General features: G+C 44.0%; 1 protein-coding gene across 1 annotated transcript in view; it reads right to left on the bottom strand.

Annotated features, from left to right (window-relative positions):
- LOC120913278 (AP-1 complex subunit mu-1) overlaps positions 1–22,466 on the bottom strand; it is a 61,427-nt gene that overhangs the window by 36,836 nt on the left and 2,125 nt on the right. The window contains exons 2-4 of the mRNA XM_040323119.1: positions 19,020–19,176; positions 15,312–15,379; positions 13,432–13,562 (exon numbers count right to left, since the gene is read on the bottom strand). Coding sequence (XP_040179053.1) covers positions 13,432–13,562; positions 15,312–15,379; positions 19,020–19,176 — 356 coding nt within the window. The remainder of the gene's footprint in view (positions 1–13,431; positions 13,563–15,311; positions 15,380–19,019; positions 19,177–22,466) is intronic.

Raw genomic sequence — 22,466 nt, 5'->3', positions numbered from 1 at the left:
TCAATCATCCTGACACCATATTAACCATGGCGTCATGATGACTAAAGTGCCAACACAAGTCACTGCCCCAACAAATTGCCCGCAAATTTTTTGGCAGTGCCCCTCCCGAGGCTGGATCCGCCCCTGGGGGGGGGGGGTCAGAGGAATGTACACAGTGCTGTGACCAAGGGTCAGGGCATACAGATGGATGGGAGAGAGGGGGCTAGGTGAGATAGCAACGGGAGTTTTTCGTCTAGAAAGAATGCTGAACCTAAAGGGGAATCAGAAAAGTGTGCAAGGATGATATGTGCGCGCACAAAATTAAAAAAGGCGCATACAAAATTAAAAAGGCACGTACACAAATTCTAGAAATGTGTTTAAAGCGGTAATCAGCTTAAAAAAAAAAACACACACACACAAGACCAACACTTTTTCTCCCTGCAAGGCAAACAAATAATTGCATTGCATATTAGCACATCATGAAAGACTTACAGTATCTCACAACAGTGATTACACCCCTCACATTTTTTTAAATATTTTATTATATCTTCATGTGACAACACTGAAGAAATTACACTTTGCTACAATGTAAAGTAGTGAGTGTATAGCTTGTATAACAGTGTAAATTTGCTGTCCCCTCAAAATAACTCAACACAGCCATTCATTTTTAAACCTCTGGCAACAAAAGCGAGTACACCCCTAAGTGAAAATGTCCAAATTTGGGCCAAAGTGTCAATATTTTGTGTGGCCACCATTATTTTCCAGGACTGCCTTAATCCTATTGGGCATGGAGTTCACCAGAGTGTCACAGGTTGCCACTGGAGTCCTCTTCCACTCCTCCATGATGACATCACGGAGCTGGTGGATGTTAAGAGACCTTGCGCTCTTCCACCTTCCGTTTGAGGATGCCCCACAGATGCTCAATAGGGTTTAGGTCTGGAGATATGTTTGGCCAGTCCATCACCTTTACCCTCCGCTTCTTTAGCACTCTTGGAGGGGTGTTTGAGGTCGTTCTGTTGGAATACTGCCTTGTAGTCCAGTCTCTGAAGGGAAGGGATCATGTTCTGCTTCAGTATGTAACAGTATATGTTGACATTTATGGTTCCCTCAATGAACTGTAGCTCCCAATTTGCTGCCAGCACTCCAACCACCATGCTTGACTGTAGGAAAGACACACCTGTCTTTGTACTCCTCACCTGGTTGCCGCCACACACGCTTGACACCATCTGAACCAAATATTATATCTTGGTCTCATCAGACCACAGAACATGGTTCCAGTAATCTATGTCCTTAGTCTGCTTGTCTTCAACAAACTGTTTATGAGCTTTTTTTGTGCATCATCTTTAGAAGAGGCTTCCTTCTGAGACGACAGCCATGCAGACAAATTTGATGTAGTGTTCGGTGTATGGTCCGAGCACTGGCAGGCAGACCATCCACCCCTTCAACCTCTGCAGCAATGCTGGCAGCACTCATATGTCTATTTCCCAAAAGACAACCCCTGGATATGACACTGAGCACGTTGCACTCAACTACTTTTGTTGACCATTATGGAGCCTGTTCTGAGTGGAACCTGTTTGTTGAACCACTTTATGATCTTGGCCACAATGCTGCAGCTCAGTTTCAGGGTCTTAGCAATCCTATATATAGCCTAGGCCATCTTTATGTAGAGCAACAATATTTTTTTTCAGATCCTCAGAGTTCTTTGCCATGAGGAGTTGAACTTTCGGTCACCAGTATGAGAGAGAGATCAATGACAACAAATTTAACACACCTGCTCCCCATTCACACCCGAGACCTTGTAACACTAACATGTCCCATGACATCGGGGAGGGAAAATGGCTAATTGGGCCCAATTTGGACATTTTCACTTAGGGGTGAATTCACCTTTGTTGCCAGCAGTTTAGACATTGTTGGCTGTGTGTTGAGTTATTTTGAGGGGACAGCAAATTGACACTGTTATACAAGCTGTACACTCACTACTTTACATTGTGTCACTTCAGGGATAGAGATATGAATGAATGAATGAATGAATGAATGAATGAATGAATGAAAAACTTATATAGCGCGGCACATGCGAACTGAATCGCCTCTGTTTTTCTCAAAGCGTATTAGATATTTTGTTCCTCAAATCATATAGCTGGTTATTTACGACTGCATATACAGTAGATATTCAAGAATAAATTGTCTTTTTTTAAACTTTACATATTAATTCAATAAACATTGAGATTTTTATCCGATTAATCGAAACCATAAAAATCGGCCAATTAATCGATTATCAAAATAATCATTTGTTGCACCTCTAAAAGGAAACATTTGAAACCATGAAGCATAGGTGGGGAAAGCTCTGAAATTCAAGCTTATAGCACTATATTGCGGACCCACTCACCTGCAATCTCCCCCTGCCAAATCTCCACAAAGGCCTGCAAACGTCCCCTCAACCAAATGAGTGGGGGCCTCTCTTGGTTTGGAAGAGGGCTTGTTTCACGGCTTGGCAAATGTGGAAGTTCACAATTTCTTACAGAAACGGGACTTGGGTTTTGGCCTAGAGCCCAACACTAGAGGTTAACAAGAGGAATACTTTGTTGGAAGTAGAAGGGGTGGTAGGTTCATGAACGGCATGCTTACCCTTCTTTATAAGCAGTATTCGAGTACTCCTACCCCCTGAAATCTGGATGTAATCATCTAGAGAAGGGCCAAGCAAATGTTCCTTTCAAAAGTAAACATACCACTTGCCTCTTGCAACCTTGCTGCAATCACCGACTGTAAAGCTGCCCCCATCAAGGTAAAAACCAACGTTAGACCTACCGGTAACGGCACCCGAGAGATGATGGCTCCTCCTGCAGGAAACACAATCACATGACAGTTTAAAAGGCCCCGCCCTTCCCCTTGCTCCTCAGTATGCAATAGAGTAATCCTGAACTGGTTCACAAGGGACGTAGTCCTTATAGGTACTTACCTTTTTTCCCTCCACATAGGGTGGGAAGTAGGCCTGCCGTCCTGGAAGGTTCATAGAAATACCGTTACCGGTAGGTCTAACGTTGGTTTTCTCTTACCACCTTCCAGGACGGCACCCGAGAGGATAATAGAGTAATAAACACAGGCCTACCTTCAGGGTGGGACCACAGCTTGTAGCACCTTTCGACCAAAGGCTAAGTCTTGCTGTGACAACATTTCCACACGGTAGTGCTTCAGGAATGTATGATGGCTGGACCAGGTGGCCGCACTGCGGATTTGTTCCCAGGAGGCCCCTGCTTTCTCAGCCCAGGAAGTTGCTATGGCTCTGGTAGAGTGAGCCTTGATCTTTTTGGGAGCTGTTGCTCCAGTACATACATAGGCTTTGGATATTGCTTCTCTAATCCATCTTGAGACTGAGGCTTTTGATGCATGCAGTCCCTTCCTGGGCCCAGCGTGTAGAACTAGTAGGTGGTTAGATCTTCTAAAACTTTTAGTTCTCTCTAGATAAATGAGAAGACACCTTCTCACGTCTAACAAATGAAATTTCTTTTCTTTTTCGTTCTTTGGTTCAGAACAAAAGGACGGCAATATTATGTCTTGCGTCCTATGAAATAGGGATGCCACCTTCGGCAGGTACAGGGGGTCTGCTCTGAGGGTGATCCTATCTGGCTGTACCCTCAGGAAGGGTTCTTTCATGGATAGCGCCTGCAAATCCCCTACCCTCCTGGCCGAAGTAATGGCTAACAAAAAAGTCAACTTTAAGGTTAGAAACTTAAGGGGAACCTCTTCCAGAGGTTCGAATGGGTGTATAGATAACGCCTCTAACACCCTAGTTAAGTCCCAAGGCGGACAATTATATTTTTGGACTGGAGAAATTCTTTCTCTAGCTAACAAGAAACGTTTTATAAGGTCCTCTTTCGCCAATCTTTTATCCAGATAGACTGAAAGAGCCGTTATTTGGACCCGAAGGGTACTAACTTTTAATCCTAAATCTACCCCATCCTGGAGGAAGTCCAGGATAACCGGGATAGAAGTTGAAGCTACCTGTCTTTCCTTACGCCAGGAACAGAAGGTCTTCCATACCTTTTGGTAAATTTTTTGAGTTACTGGTTTTCTGCTCATGAGAAGGGTATCTATGACCCTCTCTGAGCAGCCTTTGCGTTCTAGAATCTGGCGCTCACTAACCAGGCTGCTAGCTGGAAGAATTCCGGCTTTGGATGGAGTACTGGGCCCTGCCTGAGGAGATCTGCCCTGTACGGGAGCTTCAGAGGCTCCACCATTGCCATGGCTCTTAGGTTTGCGAACCAAGTTCTTTTTGGCCACCATGGTGCTATCAGAAGAATCTGGCCTGGAGACCTGCTGAGTTTCTGAAGAACTCGCGGAATGAGCGCTACCGGCGGGAAGGCATAGGCCAGCCCGAAGCGCCAGGTCTGGGATAGCGCATCCAGACCTTCCGACTGTAGTTCCCAGGAAATCGAGAAATACCTTTCTACCTTCCTGTTTAGTCTGTTGGCAAACAAGTCTATTTCCGGTTCCCCGAAATACTGGACTAGGTGTTGAAACACCTCTGGGTTCAGTTCCCATTCCTCCTCCCTCAACTTGTGACGGCTGAGGAAGTCTGCTTCTATATTGCTCGTCCCCTTTATGTATATGGCTGAGATAGAGAGTACTCTTTCTTCTGCCCAGGTTAGTATTTCCCTGGAAAGTTCTAGTAGGGGACTGGACCTGGTCCCTCCCTGGTGACCTAGGTATGCTACTACTGTAGAGTTGTCTGAGCTTACTTGGACTTCTCTGCCTCTGATGTCTTCCTGGAAGGCTATTAAGGCTTCCCCCACTGCTCTGAGTTCTTTGTAATTGGATGACCTGCGAGCTAGTGAGCTGTCCCATTGTCCCTGCGCTTTTTTCCCTTCCAGGTGGGCGCCCCACCCCCAGGAACTGGCATCCGTGGTAACCTTCACTGGGTTCCACTGAGCCCACGGTCGCCCTCCCCTCAGGTTTTGGGGAGATGTCCACCACTCCAGGGAGGACAGAACCTGGGGGGTGAGTAGTATATCCTGATCTAAGGACTCTTTCCTTTTGTCCCATGAGGACAGGAAGAAGAAGTGTAATGCCCTTGCATGAAGCTGAGCCCAAACCACCGCTGGGATGCTTGCTGACATCAGGCCTAGAACTCTCAGAACATTTCGTCTGGAGAGTTTGGGGTTTTTGATAAGGTTCCCGACTGCTGAGGCTAGTTTTAAAACTTTTTCTTCTGGTAAGAAGAGTCTCTGCTGCCTGGTGTCCACTACGTATCCCAGGAAGGTCTTGACCTGTTCTGGGTTGAGGGAGGATTTTCCTATGTTGATTATCCACCCTAGGCTCTCTAGGAGTGCCATTGCTTTGTTGGCATCCAGCGTGACTTGGGCGGCTGATTTTCCTGAAATCAGCAAGTCGTCTAAATAAGGTATAAGGGATATGCCCTGAAGGTGCAGGTATGCCACCGCTTCTGCTAGGACTTTTGTAAAAATCCTTGGGCTGGAGGTTAGCCCGAATGGTAGTGCTCTGAACTGCCAGTGGAAGGTTTCTCCTTCCACCACGACCGCAAACCTCAGATATACCTGGTGATCCACGTGGATTGGCACGTGGAGATAGGCATCTTTGAGATCTAGGGTCACCAAGAAGGCCTCCTTCATGAGGTTCTTTCTTACCGAATAAATACTTTCCATAGCAAACTTTTTGTATTCTAGAAACTTGTTCAGGTTTCTCAAGTTTACTATTAGACGGTATTTCCCGGAGGGTTTCCGTACTACGAAAATATGGGAATAAAATCCCTGGTACTGCTGAGCTTTTGGTACTGGTACTACCACTAGTTGTTTGGCTAAGTCCTGTATGCCCTCCCAGAGGGCAGACCTTTTCAGGGTATCCCTGGGAAGGTGAGTAATGGTGATCATGGTGGGGGGTGTAGCCAGAAATTCTAGGCGATAGCCTTTTTGAATTATTTGGCAGATGTAATGACTGTTCGAGATTTTTTCCCATAGGGGAAGGAATTGAGATAGTCGACCCCCCACTCTGACTACGTCGTCACTTGGACGGTTTGTCGCTGGGTTTTGGAGGAGGGAAAAGGAGGTTGTTCTTCCTGTTCCCTTTGCCAAAGTTCCAACGCCTGAAAGGTTCCTTTTTGGCTTTTTGTCTACCCTGCCCCTGGGGGCCTCGAAAAGTTTTCTTGAAACCTTCTTTTTTGGGTTTAACTGGGAATTTTTTACCTTTTTCTGATGACCTAGCCAGGACATCATCCAGGTCTTTCCCAAACAACAGGGAACCTTGAAAGGGGATGCCACAGAGTTTTCCCTTGGATGTAGCATCTCCTTCCCAGGCCTTGATCCAAACTGCCCTCCTAGTAGAGTTAATGAGGGCTGCTGTCTTGGCTGCTGCCCTTGCAGATTCCGTAGCTGCATCTGCTAGGTAAGCAATCGCCTTCCTTACTACTGTAAGTGACTCAACTACCTCCTCCGCCTCCGAATTCTGGGCGAGGTGGTCGGTAAGTGTCTCTACCCAAACATCTGTATTCCTAGCTACACATGCTGCTGCTAAGGCTGGGCTTAGTGCTGCCGCATTGGCCTCCCAGGCTTTCCTAAGGAGAGACTCTGCTCGACGGTCCATCACATCCTTGATGTTACCTGTATCCTCAAAGGAGAGATCAGACAATTTAGTGACTTGCGACAAAGCCGCATCAAGTCTAGGAAGCTTAAAAAAGACTTCCTCATCTTCCTGGGAGAAGGGGAACCTTCTTTTCCAGGTTTTTTGTTTGTTTATTCTCCTTTCAGGGTCTCTCCACTCCTGAAGGACTAACTCCTTGAGGGATTTGTGCAGGGGGAATACTTTAGATTGAGCGTCACTCAGGCCCCTATAAACTTTATCCTGTGCTGAGGTAGGTTTAGGGGTCTCAGGAATTTCCTCTGTGGCGTAGATAGCCTGGAGGAGACTCTCTAGATCTTCTACAGCAAAGAGGTGTTTTCTTGGACGTGTGTCCTCCTGAGACTGACTAATGGAGTCTCCATCTACCTCCCCTGAGCTGTGCCTAGACCTAGGTAGACTGGCTACCTCACTCTCTTCACCATCTGCTTCCCCCAAAGGGGGATTTTGTGAGGGTGTAAAGAAAACACTTGGGCCCTTAGAAAAGGGGGTCTCCTGAGAGGAAGTGCCTTCCTTAGGGGTAAGTTCCTCTGTTTCAGTCTGTGCCGACTGCCCGGCTGCCTCCCGAAAGGCTTTGACTGTTGCTAACATTTCTGTTTGCATGGATGAGAGAAAACTCTTCATCATGGCAGCAGCCTCCTTTCCCGCCAGTATATTAATACATTTGTAGCAGAAAGGTTTTGTGTAGGACTTGGGGAGCTTCTCTCTACAATTCCCACATTTTTTAGAGGAACTATGCCCTGTAGCGGAAGGAGACTGAGCTGAGGCCTCCTGGGGTCCGCTGGGGGTTTCTGAAAAGACATGAAATATACATTTAAATTGTCTTTCCCCAAGACTGCTGGCTGTACTGGGGAGGGGAGGAAGTAGACGAGAAGGGACCAGATCCTGCTCCGGTCGTTCCCTAAAAGTTTGGGAACTCTCACCACTTCCCCCCTCCCTTTCCAGGGGGATTGGTACTTACCGCCCCCCGACCTGGATCTGCCAGCGGTCGTGTCGGTCTTTCCGTCCTCTTCCATGAGGAGGGTGACTCGGTCCTGGCTGTCGGTACTCCTGTACTGGTCACCGCAAGCCAACCCGTCCACCACCCACGCTGTCTCCTCGCTCCACTGGGAACTTCCGGGTTACGCCGTCCGGAACCGCCCACTTCCTGTGATGCAGTTCCTGTCTCAGAATGAGGCCTGGAGCGCGGCGTTTTTACGTCTGGAGACCCGGGAAAACGGCGATTCGAATGGTGGTGGATTCGATAGCACGCAGTGATGGCTCACCTCCCCGCAGCTCAGAGCACTGGTGCTTCCATAGGGCGACCTGTGAGTTTGGACCGAAGTCTACAGGTAAGTTCAGCCCTCCCCGGCCTCCCTTAAACCTGTCTCACAGGGGTACCTTCGACCCTCCCCGGTCTCTAGGTTTCCATAAACAAAACAAACGTGTCGCTGTGTTGGAGAAACACAATCAATACTGAGGAGCAAGGGGAAGGGCGGGGCCTTTTAAACTGTCATGTGATTGTGTTTCCTGCAGGAGGAGCCATCATCTCTCGGGTGCCGTCCTGGAAGGTGGTAAGAGAAAGATGCTTTAAATAAAGCCTCTATACATGTTTGCCCAAAGCATCCTTAAAACACCTTTTACATATGCGGTGTAACTTATGTATGCGTTTGCTTCTGCGTGCGAGCACGGCGCGCTTTACTTATTACTCTTATTTTAACTTTTTACACTGTCCCTTTAAAAAATTATTTTGGGTCACTTAGTCCTATTACAAGGAATGTAAACATCCTTTGTAAGGCTTAATGTACACAGGATGTTTTACAAACTCTCATGAATGATTTAAAGTGTAAGTAAACCTTCCTATTGTTTTCAGCCAAGGAAGCTGCCATATTTGCTTCCGTTTAATCTTCAACTGCCATGATGCTGCACATGTGATCAGTTATGACACCAGCAATTGGATGGTTTGACAGTTTGGTTGAGAGCACACCCAATAGGAGTGTTACATTTCCAGGCAGTTCCGGAAATGAAACTTTTTATGGATGGGTTTGCTTCCGCTTGACAGATAGTCAATTAATTGAAAATAGGGGGTAAGAATAGTGCTAAACAGTTTTAATAAACAAAGCAGCTCCAGATGCTCAACCCACAGGGAGTACCTATAAATGAGTCTTTAAAAAGACTGGGTCACGGCTGGGTCTGTGCACCTGGAATGCACTCTGCGGCTAACCAACAAAGTACACAGATGTCTGCAATATTCAGCAAGAAGAGCCTAGTGCACGAAGATATACGATTGCAGTGCCTGCCTGAAATGCTATGCCCTGGGGTGTCCGAGTAAAGTCTCTAAAGCTGATCCAAAGAGTTGTACAAAAAGACCAAATAAAGTACCGGTAGCATGAGGTCTTAATTCAAGAAAAAAATAATAATCATGTAAAAACTACCTGCAGCTCAAAGAGCCACCTGAGGGACCTTACACTCCAAGTCTAAGCTAACATCAGATGAGGTTGAAACATCCACTTGGTTGAACCTAGAGAGCATGTGAAAAGACGACCAAATGGCAGCCTTGTAAATCTGGGAAACTAGTGCTTGATGCCAAAAAACTCAAAAAGCACTCACAGATCTAGTTGTGCTCTAAGACATGAAAAGGTAGATCCAAATCCTTGAGACAATAAGCGGGGACCATCAAGAATGACAAAAATGAGAATCATTCTTTCTGAAAAAAGCAGTGGCTACAGTGCCTTGCAAAAGTATTCCCCCCCCCTTGGCATTTTTCGTGTTTTCTTGCCTCACAACCTGGACTTAACATGAATTGTTTGAGGATTTGCATCATTTAATTTACAGAACATGCCCACAACTTTGAAGATTTTTTTTTTTTTTAATTGTGAAGCAAACAACTAAATAGGCCAAAATAACAGAGAGAGTCAATGTGCATTACTATTCACCCCCTTAAAGTCAATACTTTATAGAGCCACCTTTTGCAGCTATCACAGCTCCAAGTCGCTTTGGATAAGAAGTCTCTAGGAGCTTGCCACATCCTACCACTAGTAATTTTGCTCCTTGCAAAACTGTTTCAGCTCCTTCAAGTTGGATGGTTTGCGCTTGTGAACAGCAATCCAAGTCTGACCACAGATTTTCCATTGGACTGAGGTCTGGGCTTTGACTAGGCCATTCCAACACATTTACATGTTTCCCCTTAAACCACTCAAGTATTGCTTTAGAAGTGTTTGTGGGGTAATTGTCCTGCTGGAAGGTCAACCTCTGTCCTAGCCTCAAATCACACACAGAGTGGTACAGGTTTTGCTCAAGAATATCCCTGTATTTAGCACCATCCATCTTTCCCTCAAATCTGGCCAGTTTCCCAGGCCTGACTGCTGAAAAACATCCCCCACAGCATGATGCTGCCACCACCATGCTTCACTGTGGGGATGGTGTTCTTTGGGTGATGTGATGTGTTGGGTTTGCGTCAGACATAGCATTTTCTTTGATGGCCAAAAAGATACATTTTAGTCTCATCAGACCAGAGCACCTTCCTCCATACATTTTGAAAGTCTCCCACATGCCTTTTTGCAAACGTGCCATTTTGTTTTTGCTGAAAGTAATGGCTTTCTTCTGGCCACTCTGCCCTAAAGCCCAACTCTATGGAGCGTACGACTTATTGTCGGCCTATGTACAGATACTCCAGTCTCTGCTGTGGAACTCTGTAGCTCCTCCAGGGTTACCTTAGGTCTCTGTGCTGCCTCTCCGATTAATGCCCTCCTTGCGCGGTCCGCGAGTTTTGGTGTGTGGTCGTCTCTTGGCAGATTTGCTGTTGTGCATGTTCTTATCATTTTGTTATAATAAATTTGATGGTGCTCCTAGGGATCAAAGATTTGGATATTTTTTTTTTTTTTAGAACCCAACCCCGACTTGTACTTCTGAACAACATTGTCCCTTACTTGGAGAGTTCCTTGGTCTTCGAGGCAGTGTGTGGTTAGTGGTGCCTCTTGCTTAGGTGTTGCAGCCTCTGGAGCCTTTCAAAAAGGTGTGTATATGTAATGACAGATCATGTGACACTTAGATTGCACACAGGTGGACATCATTTCACCAATTATGTGACTTCTGAAGGTAATTGGTTGCACCAGAGCTTTTTATTGGCTTCATAACAAAGGGGGTAAATACATATGCACATGCCAATTATTTTTTTATTTCTGAAAAATAGTAATTTTACTTCACCAACTTAGACTATTGTGTTCTGATACATTACATATAATCCAGATAAAAAAAAAATTAACCAAAGGCTGTAATGTAACAAAATATGTAAAAAGCCAGTGAATACTTTTGCAAGGCACCATATACTATTGCGCAAACTAGGGCTGCAACCAACGATTATTTTCATAATCGATTAGTTGGCCAATTACTGTTTCGATTAATCGGATAATAGCCTTAAAAAAAAAAAAATTTGTTGTTGGGCAGATTACAAAACACAAATTGCCGCAAAAACACATTACATGCTTTCCTGCAGCTTCTCCATTGAAGTATATTGAACCAAAAAATAAATAAAAAAATAGCACCGTTTTACGTTGAAAAGTCCTTGCCCTTTACAAATGCGCAGCAGCCGAAAAAAAGATCATGGATGTGAATGTGTCCCATAGGAAAACATGTAAATGAACTGTAGTGTGTTTCTGCAAAAAGCACAAAAAAAACAGAGGTGTGACCCAGGCCTGAGATGTTTAGTAACATAATGGGGTAAAAAATAAAAATAAAAAAATTAAGTACAAAAAGAGCAAATAATCACTATTGTAAGGGGGTTCATTTTTTTTTTACTGTGGGACAGTGAAAGTAATATTTACAGTAGCGATTTGCTTTTTTGTACTATAAAAGGCAATTTTTTTTTTTTAACCCCATTATGTTACTGGCTGATTGATCGATTATGAAAATTATAAATCGGTTATCGATTAGTTTCGGCCCTAGCGCAAACCACATTCTGACCATTTTCCTTTCAGAATGGACAGGAGGAACAGCTCCATGGAGATGCCCAAGTACCGAGAGGGCTCCATGGAGATGCCCAAGGCCCGAGAGGGCTCCATGGAGATGCCCAAGGCCCGAGAGGGCTCCATGGAGATCCCCAAGGCCCGAGAGGGCTCCATGGAGATCCCCAAGGCCCGAGAGAGCTCCATGGAGATCTGCTTATCTGTGCGCTGAAACAGGAAGATTGGAGGTGAGAAACGTAGAGAGGGGGTGGGAAGTAGGGATTTGTGCCTAGAAACAAACATGCTGTGCCTGCATGGCAGCAAGGCAACTTCAAACTCTGGTTCGAGGTAAAGTTTCAGATGCTTACAAAAACCGGACAACTGGTAAAAGATGAGGGTCGAATGGCTGGAGGAGGCCAAAGTCCCTGTAGGTGGACAACAGGAACTGAGGAAAGGAGTTTCATGTGTCTCTTTGCAAGCAAAAGCAGTAACGGGAAAAGCATTTCTGAATGCTGTATGGCAGGAAAGGGTGTGGAGCATGCATGTGACATGTGACTTTGCGAATGACACCAGTGTTCAGTTTCACAATGTTAAATACGGTTTGTGTAGAAAATGACAGAAAACAAGGAATTTACAAAAATACCCAGCAACCTACATAAATAGCTCCTAGTGCTCTGGATGGCCTACTCACAAAGTAAGCCTTCGGAGACAGGACAAGTGCTTAGGCAATGCTAGTGGAACAAGGCCTGGAAAGCACTAGGCATCTAGCTTTTACTAGTGCAGTGTCTGGAAAGCACCCAGTACCCAAAGGTCAATTCCATGCTTTCTGTGTAGCCTCCAGGGGAGTTAGGATGTAGCACTGCAAAAAGGAGGCTGAAGATGGCTGCGCTAGATAGCTGCAACCTAACAGGCAAGCTCTGGAACAGTGGTTCTCAACCTGGGGGTCGAATGATAATTTGCCAGGGGTCACCGAATCCTGGGGTTTTCATGAAGCCCACACCGATCTCCCAGCCTTTTTGCGGCCGCCCAGCAGAGCTGTCCCTAGAGCCTGTGACCGCCCAGCTGGGCTGTTTCTGGAGCCCGCAGCCACCTATTCAGTTTAGGGCATGGCTGGGGGGCAAAGACTAGAGGTCAGCTGACTGGTGAGGAATGTGAAGAGGGAGGGGCTGGAGGAGACCCTATCTCCTGATTTTGGCATAGGTGTCACTGTTAGGAGACACCACAAAGTCGGAGGCAAAGTGAAACCGGAAACATAATGAGCAACACTACCTGTGATTATAGTTGCCATTTAATCTCCCCACTACAGTTCTCATATCAGCAGATTACCTTGATCAAGAGCACCTAAGTTGGCTGATCAGAACTCCACCCAGCATTGCCACTGATCCCCCCCCCCCACCAAGGAGTAAGAGAAGGAATAAAAATAGAAAATACATGGAAGGGAGAAGAAGGGGAGGAACAATTAAAAAGGGAGAGAAAGAGAGAGAGAGAAAGAGAAAGAGAGAGAGAGAGAGAGAGAAAAAAAAATGGGAAAAAGAAAAAACAAGAAATTAGGACAGAGAGAGAAGAAAGGAGTCCAAAGAGAAAGCGTGGTACATCCTAAAAATGTAGCATAAGTGGTTTTAATACTGTGTACGAGTGGAAGGGACTCAGGGAGCGCTAAATGTCTGTGGGTTAAGGGCGCAAATTACTTGTCTTGCCTTGGGTGCTGACAACCCACGCTACAATTTTTTATTTTTTTTTACTGTTGGGGTCTCCACAACTTGGGAAATTTTAGCAAGGGGTGACGGCATTACAAAGGTTGAGAACCACTGCTCTAGAAGCAATGTAGAACAGACTCTTGACAAAAAAACACACACACACACACACACACACACAGACCACAAGAGGTAGTCTCAATACTTACTCCTGTAATATTTTGCTGTCTGTGGTTTGAGGATAGCCAAAATCCATTAACTCATCTAACAATTCATATATAATAACAAAATTATCACGTATACTTTCTTCTTCTAATTCTTTGAAATATTCAGAAAATACCTGAAATACAAAAAACACAAGCAAGAGAAACTATAAATGTGATTTGTACAATTGTATATGTGCATCATAAATGTGATACGTAGGTTTAAAAGTGATTGTACATTTTTTATTTATTTTTTTCCCCCCAAACATGTGGACCCAATTCTCCTCTTCTTGGTGTACCACCATAGGATGTTCCTTTTGAGGCGCACCTGCAGGCTCAATCCCAAGCCACACTGTCTGCCCCCATAGACAGACAGTGGTGCTCAGGCCTGCCCCGCATCACAGTCACCACTTAAAGTCTATTTCATATAAGTATTAGAGAGGACAAGTATAAGCCCTATAGCAACTCGGTATAATAACCACTTCAGCTTTAGAGATAATTTTTCTTTTTTGACTTTAAAATTACTTTAAGTTCTGTGCACAACAGTACTGTACAAAGTGAACCTGAACATCCACTTTTTGGGTCCCCTGCCAGCGCTCTTGGCTCCTCTTGCAAGCCACTTGCTGTGGGGGCGATGGGTAGGCTATGTGTTTCTACTGACCCACACAGTGTAGCGTGCAGCTCACATGCCCCCCCCCCCCCCTCCAGCCACTCCCTACTTGCTGAATCTAGTTCTATTCAGTGAGGAACTAGTAGGATAGTATGAAGAGTGGATTTAGCAAGGCCTAACCAAATAGTAAGAAAAATACAATAAAACAAAATGTAACTGTAAAAATATAAAAAACTTTTACTACCTTAAAAGTGGACAGTATCAGTCCAGTAGGGCAGAAGACAGTGTCAGTAGGGCAGAGGACAGTGTCAGAGAAATGGCTCTGTAGAGAGCTTCCTGTTCATTCACAAACTGAAGCATTGTAAACACCGCTTACTATGCTTCATTTATAAAAACACAGTGAGTTATCTGTACCAATAAAGAATAATTAATTTCTTCTGATTTAAATTATGTGAACTCCTGAAAGAAAAACCCTTTCAGTTTATAGACATGAAAAGGCAAAACATGTGTATGGATATGTGAGCCCTTGTAAGAAAAGATAAATACAAATTCACTTTAAAATAGAAATCAACGGTAAAGCACTTATTCCCCCCCCCCTTTCTTAAAAAAAAAAAAAAAAAAAAAAAAAGGGGGGGGGGGGAGGCATACTTTCTGTTCACAGCTGCATAAAGAGCTCAGAGATCTTGGGGGAGGAAAAACAGCTTTACACTAGTTTTACCATGAGTGGCTGTGCAGAAGTCTGATCATTGGAGGAGAGCAGGCTGAGTTCTCAGCACAGCTAGAAAACTGACCACACTGTGCTCTCATACCTTGTGTAGTCAGTTTATAATAGGAAAGCAGGGCGACTGTTAAGAACACAAGGGAATTCACACAAAAGGAAGCAATACAAAGAGAACAGGATATTCCTTCATACAAGTGCATGGTATTACAAATCCTTTAAAATAAATATATATATATACACGTGTGTGTGTGTGTATATATATATATATATATATATATATATATATATATATATATATATATATATATATATATATATATACACACACACACACACACACACACATACATACACACTATATATATATATATATATATATATATATATATATATATATATATATATATATATATATATCACACATACATACATACATACACACACACACAAAAAGCTTTAGGTTATCTAATGTTCGACATTGAGCCTCATGTCCTTGTTTTTGCATTCAATAGTTGCATAAAAGGGCAATTTCTACATAGTAAATGATAGACTCACCTGAACAACTTTGTAGAGGAAGGAGAATACCAGTGACACACAAGCATTCTTCTTGGATGTTGCAACCACTAGCATATTGTTAAGGTAAATACACTTAGATGGGCCTCTTTTAATCATCAACCATGTGAGTTGCCAAATGTTGTACCTTCATTAAATGTAACCATATTGCTACACCTAGAGGCTCCTCTCTTCTCTTTTTTACTCAGTTGTGATTTGACTCTACTTGTATACCAAGACATCGCTCGTATATCAAGTCAATCCAAGGTTTTACCGTACTTGGGTTATACGCCACCTATAGGTGAATAGATACTGGTAGAATAATCAAAGAGGAAGTCCTCCCCTATATAACCCCTCCTTCACAGGAAGCACATCAGTTTTGTAGCAAGCTATAAATTCCCAAAAGTGGAGAGAGACTGCTGTGTCCTGTGATGAAATCCAAGAAAGGGATTTTTACAGGAAAGTCCTATTTTCTTTATTGTACATCACAGGACACAGAGTCGGTTATATCAATAACGAGTTGGGACATCCCAAAGCAATATCCTTGAGGGGAGGGAGTCACCATCATAGAAACTGCCACCAGAGAAGGACCTACTCTGCTATTTGTAATACGCTGAGGCCACAGGCAGTATCTTCTCCGTTATTGACATCTACCTGGTAAAAATCCTGAAGATGTATAAACCAAAAGACGAAATAGTGATCTTGCACACCCGATGACTGATGGCCCAAGATACTCCCCCACACCTGGTAGAGAAGCTCTCCTCAGAAAAAAAAAAAATGCCATTTAAACCATCATTGATAAACTGGTAGATCCACTGCTAAATATTCGACCTGGATGTCGCCTGCCCTTCCTGGGCTCTTCTGGCAACACAAAACAGAATTCCTGGCCTGTGCCGACAACTCAAGTAGATCCTGAGCTCCTGAACAACCTCTAGAGTTTGTAAAGATCTTTTTTCTGCCGACTGTCTTGGCAATCTTATTGCTGCTTGATGCTCAACTACACTGCAGAGTGCATGAGCTTTATAGGAAATGTAGTTCCAAAACATCTGGGGTGCCAAGATACGAGTGCCTAGGGCATCTTTATGTAGAGCAACAATTTATTTTATTTTTTTAGATCCTCAGATAGTTCTTTGCCATGAGGTGCCACATTGAACTTCCAGTGTCCACTGACAGCGTGAGAGCGAGAACACCAAATTTAACCCCCTAATGCTGCATACACACGCTCGGCATTTCCGACAACAAATGTTCCATGAAAGCTTGTTGTCAGAAATTCCGACCGTGTGCAGTCCCCATTGAACATTTTGTCAGAATTTCCGACAACAAAATGCATTCTCGTAAATTCCGACGCACAAAATTCCACGCACTTTTTTGGGAAAAAATACTTTTTTTAATTACAAAATAAGACAACAGTAAAGTTAGCCCAATTTTTTTTTTTATATTGTGAAAGATAATGTTACGCCGAGTAAATTGATACCCAACATGTCACGCTTCAAAATTGCGTCCTCTCGTGGAATGCCGTCAAACTTTTACCCTTAAAAATCTCCCCAGGCGAAGTTTAAAAACATTCTACAGGTTGCATGTTTTGAGTTACAGAGGCGGTCTAGAGCTAGAATTATTGCTCTCGCTCTAACGATCGCGGCGATACCTCACATGTGTGGTTTGAATATAGTTTACATATGCGGGCGCTACTCAGGTATGTGTTCGCTTCTGCGCGCAAGCTTGGCGGGACGGGGCACGTTTTCTGTCTCCTAGATTCCAAGCAAAATTGTCAAACCCTGCTGTATTTCACGCCCATATGCTAAACTTTATGGCCAAGTACAAGAGGCCTAAATTCACAAAAAACTGTGATTAGTTCTTTTAAAATGTTTGGAACAACCTACTTTTTGAGTTCCTTGATGCATAAGTGCATTTCAAGACAAAGTGCATGCATCCTTTTTGCCCATTTTGCCCGATATGCAGGCCAGGGCAGCGAGACTCACACTCCCCCTCCACATATGCATGCTTACCTGGATCTAATGGCCACGTCTTCCGGTGTTTGTTTACATCCAGCATCACTGCAGATGCCCATTATGGCCTCAGACGTCTTTAGGGCCCTCTCCCTTTTTTTTCAGCCTTGAAACGCTGCCCCACAGAAGTCTATGGGCCTTTAATAAACAAGTACGGCCAGGATGGTTGAAGTGGATGAAAATACCAGAAGTCGCAGTACTCAGATTCCCGCACATATGCATCTGTGGAGGGGCGAGGTTGGAATGGTTTAGGTTAGGGCAGGTTAAAAAAAAAAAGAAGGGGGCAAAAAAGAATAAATGCACTTTGTCCTCTGCACTTGGAGCGCTCATCCTTTAAAAAACTGTCAACTCTGTGCAAGTGTACCTAGGAATATTGATGTTATTTTAAAGGCAAAGGATGGACATACCAATATTGTTTTATTTTAGACTCCCCCCCCCCCCTTCCCCTTTATAGGTTAGGTTACAGTATTTTTTTTTTCAACACGTGTCTGAAATTTCTGTGGGCCATTACAAATCTCTTCTCCTAAAAATGCTAGATGCTTGGCTGTTATGCTGACATGTCTTCAATACTTTGAGTAACTTATTCAGTCTTTCCGATCGGGTCCGCCTGTCAGTTTTTCAGGCGGACCTGATCGGAGCATCCATTCACTCCTATGGGGCACCAGATGTCAGCAGTGACATGTCCGCTGACATTGGCTGCTACCCGATCCGGTCTTAAATCCAGGATGGATGCAGACCCCATTTTCCATCCATCTGGCGGATCCAATTTCCCCATAGAGGAAGCACAGTAAGCAGAGACGGATCTGTCATCCACTTGACAAGCGGGGATCAGTGGATCCAACCCCCCACCGCTGAGCAGGGTGGACCGCTCGTGTGAAAGAGCCCATAATGAACTCCGACTTTCAATAAGAAAGAATGAACGTCAACTATCAGTAAGTAGGAACAGTAACCAAAGCAAGGATATTTTATTGATGACAGCTGTCCTTTAATGATTATTAGCAATACATGCCAATAGCCTGTTTCTACCCACTCCCCACCCCCCCAAACCAAAAGCACCATGATCACTGACCTCTGGCTGTATGGTAGGCTTTAGGCTCGGTTCACACCTAAACTGGCCACGGATGACACAGCAATGCTGTCCATCCCTGTTCTCCATTTCAGGGACAAATCAGGGCAGAATCTTTGCCTAAATTTGGCCCTGAAACTGAGGCAAAGACGCACAGTGTTTGCAGTGCGCTCCGCAGCCGCCCCAGACATATGCGAACTAGCTCCATAGAGAGCCGGTCACATTCTCCTGCTATGTGAATTGGATGCAGGAAAAGCTGCATCAAATTCACATAGGTGTGAACCCAGCCTTAGGAGGGCGATAAAACTGAACCACAGCTTAACTGCCCATTTTTACTTCCCTGCACCACACCAACTGCCATACATCCGGCCGCATGGCTTGATGGCAAGAGTTCTTTGAAGATAGGAAGACCTATGGATTTCAGCACACCTTCAGAAATAAAATATTGGCTGCTTTCTACTAGTGACATATTCCCAGCATCCCAATAATGATCTGAGGGCCAGGGATTTTACAGCCCACTAGAGAAAAACAATGAATAACCAGAACAAAGAGGCCATAAGAGGACACTAACATTATTCACCTCCTATTAAAAAAATGAAATTTACAGTCAATTCTTTAACTATTTAAAGGAAAGGATACAATATAAGTTATTGTGTTTAATCCACATGAACCGTACTCCTCCATGAGCAAGTATTGGTGAAAGAGCCCCTTCTTCCTCCTTTTCCATTAGGATTGGCATGAAGTGCTCAACTTCAGACATATCGACATCTCCACGGTAATTACGACATATAAGGACCTAAACAAAAAGAATAAAAAAAAAAATTGCTGAGAAAAAATCTGCTAAATTACATTTCAATCGGTTTTTTTTTTACCACTTCAATACAGGGCATTTTCACCCCCTTTCTGCCCAGACTAATTTTTAGTTTTCAGTGCTGTAGCATTTTGAATGACAATTGCGCGGTCGTGTGACGTGGCTCCCAAACAAAATTGACGCCCTTTTTTTCCCCCACAAATAGAGCTTTCTTTTGGTGGTATTTGAACACCTCTGCGGTTCTTATTTTGTGCGCTATAAACAAAAGAAGAGCAACAATTTTGAAAAAAAACACAATATCTTTTACTTTTTGATTTAATAAATATAATTAAAAAAAAAAAGTTTTCATCAGTTTAGACCGATGCGTATTCTTGTACATATTTTTGGTAAAATAAAAATCGCAATAAGCGTAATCAGTTTGCGCAAAATTTCTAGCGTCTACAAAATAGGGAATAGGATTATAGCACTTTTATTTATTTTTATTTTTTTACTAGTAATTGTGACCGTGACATTGCGGCGGACATATCGGACACTTGACACATTTTTGGGACCATTCACACAGCGATTAGTGCTATAAAACTGCACTGATTACTGTGTAAATGTGACTGGCAGGGAAGGGGTTAACACTAGGGGGCGCTGAAGGGGTAAATATGTTCCCTTAAGTGTGTTCTAACTGTAGGGAGAGGGGGACTCACAAGGGAAGGAGATCGATGCGTGTTCCTTTGTACTGGGAACACACATCGTTCTCCTCACCGCTGACAGGACATGGATCTGTGTGTTTACGCACACAGATCCATGGTCCTGCCGTGATTGCGGGCAATCGCGGGTGACGGGCGGACATTACGGCTGCCAGGCACGCGCACCGGGTCCTGAGCAATGCAGCCAGCAATGCAAGGACGTCATATGACGTCCAGTCTGAAGGACGAAAGGTCCCTGCCGACGTCATTTTACTATGACTCGGTAGGGAAGTGGTTAAACAAAGTAGACCATTATTGTTAAAGGCGAAGTTCAGTTTTTTGCTTCCCTATGTACCAATACATCATTTATGCCTCTGTTGCAGAAAAGAAAAGGGGCGGCCTTATCTCAGCCTCCAGTGTCTCCTATGGAAAACTCCTCCATTACTACCTTCTACCCATCCTGGTATTTGGGACATGAAATGGTTAGTGAAAGAAGTTCACCAGCTGACCTCAACACACAACCTGCACCTGCTCTCCTCCTCCAGGAAATTGCTCCCGCCCACCTCGGCAGTTTCATGCTTCTCCAATGAAGACATTGTCTCACTAAACACGCAGCCATCGATTGTTTTGTATGGATCGTTCATCAGTGTGGAGAAGCTGAGTGGTCACATAACAGCCTATGTGGAGCAGAGCTGTAGCACTTAAAACAGAAGAAGTGTGTCTCTGGAAGTCTGTAAAGCTCAACATACACTATACAACCTCATTGCACAAGCTCTTTTAGATCTACCATCAACTATGTAGTGCAAAGGCTTGCCTGATTGGATAGACAGGTGTGTCCTCCAGTTATATCGTTTTTGGTAAATCTTACAGAGATTGTACGGGGGTTGGACAAAATATGGAAACACTACAGGATTTGCAGGTGTGAAAGAGGACATGTTTGGCGTTGAAAGCGGAAGTGATGTAACATTGTTTTGCTTCCGCTGTGTGATGAGACGCCTAGCTAACAGGTGGGAAGCCTCATTTTTGTCATTCATTGTGTGCGCTGTTAGTAATACGGGGTCAAGTCAGCGCTTACAGAGTTTAAAGGGGGCAAATGGTTGGTGCCTGCTTAGCTGGTGCCTGAAGTTGCCAATATATATGTTGCCAATCTGTGTCGCGAGGTACAGTATCAAAGGTTATGACTAGCGGTCGACTGATATGGGTTTTTCTCTGGCCGATGCCGATATTTAGAAATCGAGGTGGGCGACATATGATGCACATTTTTGCGGCCGATATTTTAGGTAGATTTTTTATTTATTTTTTGACATGTGGCACTGGCAGATGGCACTGGTTGGCAGGTGGCACGGGAATGGCAAAATTTCAAATTTTCTGCCAGGGTATGCAAAACTGTATACACGGTTATTAAGTCTACAAGGAAGCTTTATCATTTCTGCGTCATTTAAAAAGTACAACACTCATTAGCGGGTGTTAATTTTCTTTATTTCACGTAACATTTATTTTTGTCAACCAATATACCTAACTATTTTGTATGACTACATGTCCGGCGAATAAATCTCCTATTTTTAGTCTGTGTTCGTAATGATTAATCCTTTATCTTTAAAATATTATCATTTAATAAGGACTCAATTATCCTGCAGAAAAATCATTCCCATAACCACGACATCAAAGAAAGTAAAGAATGTTAGCAATGTTAAGAAGTTCAGGATTATGCTCTTGACGGCAAATTGTACAGAAGATCTTCCCAAGGCAAGAATAGATGACATACATTGCTATACTTTTGGCAAAAGCATCTGTAGTAATCAATGATTCCTTGAGAACCAAAATGCACCCAAAGAATTCGGTTCTCCAGGAATCATGCTAAAGACATAAGGAGGGCCAAAGTTTACAGTCTCAAGCTCGAGTGCTTTCACACTGGAGCGTGCGCTGGCAGGACATCCAAAAAAGTCCTGCAAGCAGCTTCTTTGAGGCACTTTAGGAGCGGTGTTATACACTGTGTAAACTCAGAACTGATGCAATCATACAGTTTGTAGTGTACATAGATTTGCAAAACAATGGGATAAAGGATTCGGAATATACCTGAACTTTGGTTTATCTCATGGTTACTGCAATATTGTGTGAAAGCATCAATGCAGTGCATGTTATCTCAGCTTGCAGAGCTTGGATTCATTGAATGAGTTTACCAAAAATGTAAATATTGCAGAATATACAGCCTCATGCTACATAACCAAGCTCAAAGTGTATTTGCCTTTTGTAAATAACCCCTAGTGTGTCTCCACCGAGTGAATTCCAGGGCTCAGTTAAGTAAAATGGGGGGGGGGGGGCCTGGGCGCCCGGTGACTGGCAGAAGTTTTTTAACCATAATGTATAGGATGCATTAAAGGGGTTGTAAAGGTTTGTTTTTTATTTTCTAAATAGGTTCCTTTAACCACATCCCGCCCGAACAATAGTAAATTGACGTCCGGGAAGTGGTTTCGTTATCCTGACTGGACGACTGCAGGATAACAGCCGCCACGCGCCCGGGGGGGGGGGGGGGCGCATCGCGGCGATCAGTGATTCGGTCAGTCTGGCACACTGCTACACTGGTCTCGGTAAAGAGCC

This window comes from Rana temporaria, chromosome 1 (genome assembly GCF_905171775.1).
Source record: "Rana temporaria chromosome 1, aRanTem1.1, whole genome shotgun sequence".
NCBI lineage: Eukaryota > Metazoa > Chordata > Amphibia > Anura > Ranidae > Rana > Rana temporaria.
Note: the sequence above shows the minus strand (reverse complement) of the source record. Positions and strands in the feature narration are given on the sequence as shown.